Below are 11,564 nucleotides of genomic sequence, written 5' to 3' on the forward strand. Positions count from 1 at the left end.
GCTCTTCCTTGATGAGTCGAGACACTTCCGCTTTGGCCTTGCTCACTGCTAACTCGCTCGTCGATTCTATTGCCAGGTATAATTTTCTTTCGCCTTCCGGTGGCGTCTTCCCAGGCGCGATGTAAGTTCCTCTCACTGTCAGACCCGCCTCAGAATATTCTGAGATCTGAGCAAGAGCCTCCTTACTCGTAACTCGCCATCTCGCTTGTTGCGGGAAGTCGTTGATCTCGAGCTCCTCTTCGTATTTGCGGAATGTTTGCTCGCCCGTTTCCACGTCGCTTTCCACGAGATCTTCCTCGCGCGGCTGATAATTCAATTTAGTGTTCAGCTTCGCCGCCAATTGTTCCGCAACCGTCTTTGCCTGTGCAAAAGAAAAAAAAAATTGTTTACTATCGTAAAATTATTGCGGTAACATTAGAACCAAAAATTAGAATTTTACCGTAATAAGATTTGTAGGTCCTGCACCCTTGAGTATAGCTTCTGCTGCTTGTTGAGTAGCGCCTTTCGCCTCGGCGCCCAGATTCTTCGCAATGTTTATCTTCGATGCCAATCTTCTGGCCAATTCAAGCTTATCAGTGGCACTAGGTATCGGTTGACCGGGCACTGTAATACTGGTCGCGCTTGGCTTAGCTATTTCACGAACGGTTCGCTTAGGCGCTAGCATACTCTCGATCTGTTGATCGATATCGTTTTCTATGTCCTCATCGTCAGAATCTTGCAGTCCCAAGGCTGCTTTCTGGAATTTCTTCTTCTCGTTCGCCAAAGCAGCCTCCGATTCGTCAAACTTAAATCCTTTGCCACTGAAACCACCTCCAGTATGAACCTTCTTTCCATCTGCGGCTTGACGGGCTTTGTAACCTTCCCACAATTGGCGCAAAGGTTCTGGAACGGGTACACCCGCTAACTCGTACGCACGCAAAATATCGCCGGCGTAACGTTCTTGCTCTGACGTAATAAAGGTGTACGCGTATCTGAAAAGAAAACATACCGTAAATTTGGAATAAAAAAAATACTTTATATCGTAAAAAAATTGTATTGTAAAAGGTTCAACTTACCCTTTATTTCCGGCCCGACCAGTTCGACCACATCTGTGCACGTAATCTTCATAGTGATTCGGACAATCGTAATTAATGACTAACACCAAATGCTTGACATCCAAGCCTCTAGCAGCGACGGACGTAGCCACGAGCAATTTTGTTCGTCCCGCTTTGAAGTCCAATATGGTTGAATCTCGATCGCATTGGTCTATACCGCCGTGAAGAGACATGCAGGAATACGAAGCTTTCATAAGATCTTTGAGTAACGTATCTGCGTTCTCTTGCTTGTCTACGAATATAATGGTGGAGCCTTTGTCTTGATAATGTCCGAGGATTTCAAGTAACTTGTAGAACTTTTGGTCTTCCTCGAGGACAACCACATGCTGCTCGACATCCTTGCAGACGACAGAACGTCCACCGACCTGTACTTCGACCGGTCTCGTGAGTATTCTCCTGGCTAACGCCTCCATTTGTCGCGGAAACGTTGCGCTAAACAGCACCGTCTGTCTATCTGGTCTCACATTCTCCATAATACGCATCACCTGCGGTTCAAAACCCATATCAAACATCCTGTCGGCTTCATCAAGCACTACATATGTTACTCGACGTAAATTGGTAACTCGTCCACTATTAGCAGCAAGCATGTCGATCATCCTTCCCGGTGTGCATACGATGATTTCAGCCCCTCTCTTAAGCTCTGCTATTTGCTCGGAAATACCGGTTCCGCCGTAAACACACACGTGTGAAAGACCCAGGGATTTTGTAAATTTCTTCGAATCCCTGCCGATTTGCATACACAATTCCCTAGTTGGTGTCATGATTAATGCGATCGGTCCGTCACCATCGGCCAACGGTGGTTGATCGAGTATGTGACGAAACATTGGTAAAAGAAAAGCTAGCGTTTTTCCGCTACCAGTTTTCGCTATACCTATGAGATCGCGACCAGACATGATTGCCGGAATCGCTTGGCATTGAATGGGGGTCGGTTTCTCATAACCGAGTTTCTTCAATACTTCCAATTCCTTCTTGGTTACGCCACATTGCGCCCAGGACTTGATAGGCTTTGGGCAACCTTTACCTTTCACGCGAATGCCCTCTAATTCTTCCTTATACGCTTCTACTTCTTCTGGTGTCATTCTTGCTGCAAGTGTATATTACATATATTTATTCATTCATCAATAAAAAAAAAAAAATAATTTAAAAAAAATATATAGCCATACCAATCTCAGGTACTTCGACATAAAAGGACTTTCGAAATGGTTGATAATCTGTCGTAGCATGATCAACTTTAGCTAATTCTCGCTTCTGTTTGTTTGCTATACCGGCCGCGGTCTCGTGAAGATTCTCGCCCTCCTCTTCGCTGGAATATTCCAATCCATCTTGATTTTGCTCAATCAATTCTCCCTTCTGTTTCTGTACTTTTTTCTTAGCCACTCCAGTCACAATGACCACGCCACCGCTTTGTGATGCAGAATTAGTGCCATTGTTGGCACTTTTCGGAGCTTTACTGTCAAATTTATTCACTTTTCTCACTTCTTCTTGAACCTATTAAATTAATTAGATGTAAATAAGATAATTAGATGTATATATAAAATCAACTTGAATATAGTAATTCTAGCAATACTTGCCACTGCCATAAAAGCATCGAGTGGATCAATCTCCTCCTCTTCATCTTTCACCTCTTCCTTTACTTCCTCAATTTCTTCCTTTACACCTTCTTCTTTTGCCTCCTTGTTATTCTGTACCACAGGAGTCTCTTCGTCACTATCATCCTCAAGGGACCACTTTTTCATGGGTAGCTGAAGATTTGCCAAAATAGATCTCTTACCGTCTTTTTCGGTTGCTTCCTCTTTCTTCTTCCTTTCTGCGCGCCATCTTTCTATCCTCTCCCTTCTCTTTTGCATTTCCAATTCCAGTCTCTTTTGCTCCTCCTCCTGTAATATTCAATTATCGTGTAAAGTAAATGTACCAATGGCGGGACACTTAAGACCTATGTCTGGATACCTTTATCACTTTAGTTTCTAAATAAGAATAACGTGAATTAAAATTAAAGATAAAAATATAATACAAGACAAATATTTTTATCTTTGATTCCTTGATTTTAATTCGCGTTATAACTTATTTAAGGACTAAAATGATGAAAATGTCCAGACATAGGTAATGAATATTACAGGAGGAGGAGCAAAAGAGACTGGAATTGGAAATGCAAAAGAGAAGGGAGAGGATAGAAAGATGGCGTGCAGAAAGGAAGAAGAAAGAGGAAGCAACCAAAAAAGACGGTAAGAGATCTACGTGTCCAGGGATTGGTACATTTACATCGCTTGTTTTTCTTTCTGTAATTTTTGAAGGCTTACCTTGTCTAACTTTGTGTGATCGAAAGGCAATTCTTCATTGTCCCCCTTTTCTTTATCCTTTCTATCGCGTGAGCGAGACCTGTTGGATCGTTCTTTGCCAGAGCGTGAAGATTTCGAGCCTGTAAGACGCTTTTCTTTACTGTCTCCACTAGTATACCGAGAACAATCAATGTCAATGAATTATTTTATTGTTATAACTATTGTCGAAAACATCTTCCATAAATTTGTGATTAGTACGGGGATCCACTAACTCTTTACAATTCACTAATTCCTTAACGACAGTTTCGGTATCGTTGCGCAGGTATTATATATGGTAAAAAAGCTGCGCAACGATACCGAAACTGTCGTTAAGGAGTTAGAGAATCCCCGTACAGAGAAGAACGCCCACGAACGATTGTTTCAGATTAAGGTACCGAAACTCTTTTTAGGAAGGTATACCGTTTTCTCTCGCGATCCCTGTCCCTCTCGGAACGCTCCCTTCTGTCGCTCCTCTCTCTGTCTCTATCTCGCGAACGACTCCTTCGCTCGCGATGTCGTCCCTTGTCTCTCTCCCTCTCACGCTCCCTGCTTCTGGACCGCCGTCGTTTCTTCTCGGGTTCGCCCGACCTCGATCTTGATCTCGATCGCGATCTCCGCCGGTGATGCCTGTCCCTGCGTCAACATTTATTCGATCGTCAAAAGTCTGAGATAACGAAAGCGAAATGCGCGTCATAACCTCAACTACGAGTATTACTTACTTGTCGCTGCTTCGCACCATGTTCGATTCCGGATCTGTTGTACTATACCTCGAAACGTTTATGAAACTCTATCGCGCGCGCATTTATTCTTATTATTAATTATTGTTAATTAACACTAATCTTCGGAATATTGGAGCTCCGAGCCGCCTCTCCGTTTGTTTCCACGATGCACGAACGAACAATGTGCCCTCTCCCTCTGTCTGTGTGCTTCGAACCTCGACAAACATTTTTCATGCGACCCGTCTACGAGCACGAGCGCCTCTATGTCCTAAAGCTTACGCTCTGAACTACGTAGCCGTACATATTTCTGGCGGATAACATACTTGAAAACTGTGATCAATTATCAAATATTCATTTAATATGCGCTTTGCGGAATTTATACGGATACTGAGGTATATCGCATTCGATTACATTTCTTTTGAATAAATCGGTCTCATTTTTTTCAACCGTCAACTTGACTCGCGTCGTGTCGCGCGTCGCGCTGCTTCAGAATGAAGGGCGCCGTCGTTTTCGAAATACGGATAAAGGAATCGAGCGGGCCCTAAATCGAGTGACGCCGCGACGTGTTTAATTAGCAATCATAGATCACAGTCTCTATATTAACGTCGTACGTTTAATTTGTTTGTCATATTTAATCGTGGTTTGATGTTCGGCGATCGCGGAGGATAGACAGTGTTAATAAATCGATGATTTAATTGGAGTTAATCAAAATCGCCTGACAAGCAGCAAGTGTATCGCGTTCTCGCGGTTGCTCCCGGCGAGTGAAGTTGGCCACACGATTTACGAAACTCTCTCCGCCATCTTAGAATTCACTCGCGTCTACCTGCGGGACATCACGGGCTGACGGGCGTCGAGCGGATCGTATAGTTTTGTTCGCGTAGCATCTCCGACGTAATTCTTTCGTCGCTGTGTAATTAAGTACGCGCCGCGTCGCGAGATTAATACCGGGAGTGCCGTGCAAAGTGTCGAAAACAGCGCGCGATCATAAGCGACGATATGTCGTCGATTTTCGTGAACGTCGTAAGTGAGTGTGATAACGAAGGAGGACCGAGGAGAGGAGGAGGAGGCCTGGGAGGCATCGGGCAACAGCGGGGCAACCGTGGGGTGAGTTGTTCGTTTATTATTTTGCTATTCTGTCTTCTGTCAGTCCCTGTGTGGTGGATTCCGTGATTCCGTCACTTTATCAAGCGCGACTTGATTCACCCATTACGTGATACTCATTAACTCGTTCGAGGTTTAACTCCGGTGTCATTTCGCAATTTCGGAGTTTCCGCGGACACTGCTAATGTAAAAATATTTTTATGTTACAGATCGACGCAGGGTCCCGCTGTTGCGCATCTTGGCTGGTAATTAATTTTTTTATCTCAATGGATTTGTAAAATTATACTACAAACGTAAATCAAATATATGTATAAAAAATGATATGTTATAAAAGAATCACAGTCTTTTTCGAACAATTATTAGATATTATATCTCGAAATTTTTATTAAAAATAATTAATGTAGCGATAATGTGTTCTGTATTCCTTAAAAAAATTAAAACATGAAAGATTAAACACAGTATAAGAACGATAAATTAATTAACAAAACATAATTTTCCAATTGGATAAAGTAAATCTTATTTCTTAAAGAGATGTTTAATTTAATGTGCAGTTCAATGTATCTCAAGATCGTCAACATATTATACTTATTAAATTGATGAGAATTTCAGAACGCGATATGTAATTGGATTGAAGCGTCATTAAGAAAAATGATTATCGCCCATAATTATCGTGAAATATAATAACTGCTATTTTACAGCGTCGCCGCGTCGTATTTTCGCGAGCGTTAATTCAAACGTTTGTTTACCGCTCTCCCCCTCGTGACGTCACTCCTACGTCACGCGTCGGCGCTCGCGGACTCGTCGCGCCACCCATGCCCCCGCGGTTCTCCTTGCTTGCCATGGTTGTTACTTCGCTCCGTGCTCCTGCCGCTCCGGGTAGGAGCTCCGTACTTGTCGCGTTTTCCAAGTGTGAATTGCGCGCAGATACGATATCGAGAGTGACGAATATTTGCGAACGATCGTGTTAACACGCGAGGGACAGTATGATACATTACATGGAAATAATCGCGTGTGTAAGGTGCAACGTTGGCATAACCTGTTGCGTCGCGACAAGTTGAACTCCGCGCGCCTTCCGCGTTACTCGTTTGTGTGTGATCGTGTGTATGTACAGCTCCGGTAGAAATGGTGTGCCTCGACAACAAGTGGGCAAGATTACGTATGTAAGCACACGCATACCCTAGTCGCCGCGGGACATTATTATTTATGCCGGTACGTGTACGTGGCCAGCGCATGCACTTGACTTGAGACACTACCGTGTGTTTTGGAGTACTCGCGATGTCGGGAGTGTCGAATAAAGATATCGAGCGATCGTTATTAATACGCGCGTTGTCGGGAGTGCCGAATAAAGTATCGGGCAATCGTTATTAATACGCGCGTTGTCGGGAGTGCTGAATAAAGTATCGGGCGATCGTTATTAATACGCGTGGTAGTTTCTCTCGAGGAGATGAGATGCCAGCGAAGATTTTTTTGGCGCGAAAAGACGGCATCGACGCGGAGCAGCTCGGCGAGTGCATTATTTTATTAACAAGTTTCGTATTTTTTGCGTGTTTTTGAGTTCGTACATTTTAATTATCATCGCATAGAGACGCCAGTGGATTAGAGGTTTTGTTTAAAACTCGCAGACATGCCAACTCTCAAACTTCTCTCCATAGTGACATTATATAGTGACCATAGTGACTAGAGAAGTCGTTCGGTCGCCTCGATCGATTCGATACTTTCGATAATCGCAATTCCGCCCGCGATAGTTTTCGAATTGCGCCCCAGTCACTTACGCGCAGCAGTGGTTCTCGGGATCGCGCGCGCATATTTTCCGCTCCGTATATTTTTCGCGAGCGTTGCCGTTCGACCGCGAATTTCACGCGCGGAAAGTCGTCCGCGAGTGCTCCGCGAGAAGCTCGTCGCGAGCTCGTAACGGGTTGAGTCGTGCGCGATCGGTGTTGCGCGACGAGCGTCGCGATTTCGGCAATTCGGCATCGACGGCCCGATCGGGTGATTCGGGTGATCGCTGACACGTTCAACGGAGCAACGGATCCGTCTCCGCGGGCCCGGACACGATCGAATCCAGCGCGTTTCACATCAACGTGCATCGAAAGAGCAGCGGACGCGCGATCGTCATCAGGTATGAGCATATCGCTGTTCCAATATGTTAATTAGCCGATTATACCTTCGCCAGTGCCCGAATAGCGGCGGTTGGGTAAACGGGGAAAGGCCGCCATTTTCTGATTCACTTTTACATAATTTTTTCGCATACCGATGCATCGAGCGTTAAGTTAAATTGAGATAATTTTTCGAAAAACTACGATATTTAGCTCGAACAGAGAGCATCGGGCAGCTTTTACATCGCGTCGGCGCGACAGTTCCGCCAGGTAAACTCCGCGCGATTGTAGTTTCGATCTTTCGCGCAATGTAAAATTGGAGTGTCGGACGAATGTTCGACGAAATACGCGGTAGCAATTAGCAGTGATTATTTTTCCGCTGTAGCCGCAATCGCTTGCTTGTATACTGAGAATAAGTATTGTAGAAAAATAAAAATATCAAGTGTGGAAGCAGTTAGCACCGGGAAAATCCGATAGCGCTAAGACGATATCAGAATTGCAGAAATGTCAAATGTCGTAAGTCATGATGCATCGAGTCGTGCCCAGTCGCCGTTTTTACGCGAGTCCCGCGATTTTTTATATCTATCGATCGTTATTTTATTCGTAGATGCAGTCATTGCAGTCGATACAGTATCGACTTTAGTGCTCAAGTCCCTCGAATGCTAATTGATTTCGAGATCTCTGCAATACCGACGTTAGGTGTGTTTAATGACATATTCTACATTAGAGAGATAAATAGTCTTTACCCGCGTCTGTATCTAAAAAAATAGCACTTTTTTTGCAGGCTTTGAAAAATTATTTATTATTAAAATACATATATTATATATATGTAATATCATAATATCATATCATATATATACGTATCAAATTTTACGTTAGCGACATTTTTAATCGTTAGTGAATAAGTTAGAATCCGTTGAAATTAATTTTCATCTTTACGATTGGTGAATAATTATGCGATTTCATTGTTGTCGATAATATAGAATTATCAATATACATATACATATATGAAGGTAGTAGGAATTAATGATAGAATAAAAATAGAAAATGAATTTCAGAGTGTGAGTTTATAGAAGGTTATAAAGAAATTTATTATACTTTTATAATGTTTGTCAAATTTTATAAAATATTATATAATAAAGTAATAAACGTTATAATTTATTATATAATAAACATACATTACATGATATAATAAAATAAATATTATATAACAAAACTATAATGTATTGTATTTAAAATATATATTTATTGAAAGATGCTTCGGGGTATATAATTTCTATAATAATTCATTATTTTTAGATACATTTATATTATGTTTTACATAAATTTTATATATGTATGTATAAAAATAGATATTGCAATTACGCTAAAATTATTATAAAAATGCACATTTCTATAAATATTATAATTGATCTTATAAATTCTTCTACTAATCTGTTTTACAAGATTGGTATTATATTATATTATATTTAATATTACCACAATATTTAACGATCAATTTGGACGAAGAGCCCAATTATTTGACATTAATTCAATTTAAAGATCAGCTAGTGTGTGCAAGTGAAATTTTTAAAAATTATCTATTAATTAAAATATCATTTGCGACTCATCGCAATTTATTCGCGTTAGCAAACGAACCTAAACCAATTGTTCGCGTGCTTGACGAATTTATGAACGATTCGTCGCTGTCAATTAATCATTTTGTAGCATTGGCCGGAGATCGAGCAATTTCCGTCGCGAAATCAGCATCATTTCGCGGTGTAATACTTCGCTTTCACAAAGGGCATTCTCGTCACGGTACCCTTGTACGTTTTCCCTCGAACCTCGAACAATACCCCACCGCCGAATTGCGCCAAATCCGGCGGCATGTATCCCATGGCGATCGGCCGACCCAGGGTCGGGCTTGGTCCACCGGAAGTGACGCTGCCCACACGTTCACCTTCCGGCGTCAATATGGGCGCGCCTTCCCTGGCAGGTGGTCCTTGACCCAGTAACAGCCCGACGCGTTTCTTCGTCGTGCCCGTCTTGATCTGCGAAAGTATTCGTTTCGCGCCTGGAAAGTTCGCCTCGGCCCTCCGTCGTTTCGCTATGAGAAAGAGAGAGAGAGAGGGAGATCGATATTTTGTAAAACTGCAAGAATTCGCGTTTCGCGTGACAAAGTTAGAGAAGAGCTAGTTAGAGAAGAGATGAAACTACATTGGTATTTAGAAGCGATTAGAAGAGTAATTATCGTGTTCGGGGATTCATTAGCGATTTTTGCGAGACCATACCGACTAGCCACGTAAGGGCAGCTTCGACTGGTGTAGTGTTCTCGTTGATATCGTGACCGTATAGACATAGTCCAGCCTCCAGTCTGTAAAAATTAACGGAAAAAACTAATAAAATTCCACTTTATTATTATTCTTTATTGCTTGCTATTTATCTAAATCTTTTTAAATTCTCACACGTATTATCTCGATTACACGTTCGAAGATATTATTTTAAGGTGTAATATATATCTGTCTGTCTACCAATCTACCTTAAGCTATCTCTGGCTCCTAAACCGGCTAGCTTCACGTCAGGAATCTCTAAGATCCTTTCGACTAAGTCAATCGCGTCATTCGCAGGTACCGATATCTCAAAGCCGTCCTCTCCGGTGTATCCACATCGCGAAATTCTGATACGACTTCCTGACACCTCGGTTTTGACACTGTTCATAAACTTTAGGGTTTGAAGATCGATTTTCACTAATGATTGAAGGACCGTCGCCGCTGTAGGACCTTGAAGAGCTATCAGACCTTGCTCTAAGGGATCCAAAAAGTCGATATACACGTTTTTGCTAATTTTCTTGAAATCATCCTGAAAGTAGAGGAGCGTTTATTGTATCTTGACTGGCAAAATGAAAAGCGTGCAAATTTTCACCTGACGTTCCAAAAGAAGTTGACTGTCTTCGTCCCGCCTACCCGCGTTAGACACCACGAAGTATCTGTCTTCATCGTCTTTAGTGATGATGAGATCGTCTAAAATTCCCCCCTTTTCATTGGTGAACACAGTCAAAGTCGCGGCACCTTTGCTTAAATTTTTGAGATCGCACGTGGTTAGCGATTCCAAATATTCCCCGGCGTCTTTACCGGAAACACGCGTTTGCAGCATGTGACCGACGTCGAAGAGCGACGCCAACGATCTGGTGTGTAGATGAGATACGGCAATCGTCTCTCGATATTGTACCGGCAGTAGCCATCCGGCAAAATTGACGATTTTGCCTAAATAAAAAATCACATGAAATGACTTTTAAATTATTACATACTTTCTGTATTAAGTATTACTATATTAAATACTATAAAAATCAAGAAACGCATCTCGGAAAAGCTGTCTTATGTTATTTATTTATTTACGAGCAAAATTCTGCAATAATTTAGCATGAATTTTAGAATGTTATAGTATAATTTGATATTAATAACTCAATTAAATTTCCAACTTGCCTTGCTTTTCCACGTGAAGATCGTAAAGACACGTCTTGCGGGCTTCACTGACAGTCGACGTTGATGACAGCCGACGATTTTCCCGGCGAGTCGCATCGGCGGCTGCACGAGGTGTCGCGGAATCGATCAAACAATTCGAACGCGACGTCGAACCACCACCAAGTCTCTCCTTGAACTTCGATACGGTGATGACGCTGCAGGTGTCACGTACGCCTCCCAAAGCGTTTAAACATTTCTCGAGATTGTCACAGACGATGAATCTGCCGCGAGCGACGAAACGAAGCATGATGCTCCTTTCTCAATACTTTATCATTCACTAACTTGGATAGCGTGGCTGAACAGCCGCTCCGTTTTGGCTGTGATGACCCCGCGTGATATTTGCTATCAGACTCGGATGTAGCAAGTTTTAAAATTTGAACGTTCAAGTTTGACAAGCTAGAAAGTTTCTAGCATCGTGGACAAAAGGCTTTAGATCTTTCTAGACATTTAATTACTCGAGTCATCTACGTTGGCGTCATCAATTTATTATAAAGCGTTTAAAAATCGACGTTAGTTGTCATCCTCTATACTTTGAATTTTTTTTGTGAAATAAATCAATCTTTTTTGTACAATGTTGCATTTTATAAATGAAGGAAGAGCAATGAGAAAAAGGTCCATCACAGTATGTTCTCTCGAAAAACATATTACGCAAAATTGACCTAGTAAGCCGTCTCTGTAAATTGTGTTTAACTACGCGATATCATATTATACGTTGTACCAACATTTCTGTTTACTCCTT

At 42.1% G+C, this 11,564-nt stretch overlaps 2 protein-coding genes across 2 annotated transcripts in view; both read right to left on the reverse strand.

Annotated features, from left to right (window-relative positions):
• Prp5 (pre-mRNA processing factor 5) overlaps positions 1-4,324 on the reverse strand; it is a 5,967-nt gene extending 1,643 nt beyond the window's left edge. The window contains exons 1-8 of the mRNA XM_071794686.1: positions 4,129-4,324; positions 3,830-4,042; positions 3,392-3,539; positions 2,666-2,971; positions 2,258-2,582; positions 1,056-2,178; positions 440-971; positions 3-361 (exon numbers count right to left, since the gene is read on the reverse strand). Of these exons, the coding sequence (XP_071650787.1) occupies positions 3-361; positions 440-971; positions 1,056-2,178; positions 2,258-2,582; positions 2,666-2,971; positions 3,392-3,539; positions 3,830-4,042; positions 4,129-4,148 (3,026 nt within the window). The 5' untranslated portion in view covers positions 4,149-4,324. The remainder of the gene's footprint in view (positions 1-2; positions 362-439; positions 972-1,055; positions 2,179-2,257; positions 2,583-2,665; positions 2,972-3,391; positions 3,540-3,829; positions 4,043-4,128) is intronic.
• A 4,240-nt stretch (positions 4,325-8,564) lies between these two features.
• On the reverse strand, positions 8,565-11,251 carry LOC139822952 (aminomethyltransferase, mitochondrial). Its single transcript, XM_071795167.1, has 5 exons — positions 10,787-11,251; positions 10,227-10,567; positions 9,844-10,163; positions 9,596-9,678; positions 8,565-9,411 (listed from the first exon to the last, which is right to left on the reverse strand). The coding sequence occupies exons 1-5, from the start codon at positions 11,070-11,072 to the stop codon at positions 9,074-9,076; spliced, it is 1,368 nt and encodes a 455-aa protein (XP_071651268.1). The 5' UTR covers positions 11,073-11,251; the 3' UTR covers positions 8,565-9,073.
• Between the last annotated feature and the right edge of the window lie 313 nt (positions 11,252-11,564).

The sequence above is a fragment of the Temnothorax longispinosus genome, chromosome 12, assembly GCF_030848805.1.
Source record: "Temnothorax longispinosus isolate EJ_2023e chromosome 12, Tlon_JGU_v1, whole genome shotgun sequence".
In the NCBI taxonomy this organism is placed as follows: domain Eukaryota; kingdom Metazoa; phylum Arthropoda; class Insecta; order Hymenoptera; family Formicidae; genus Temnothorax; species Temnothorax longispinosus.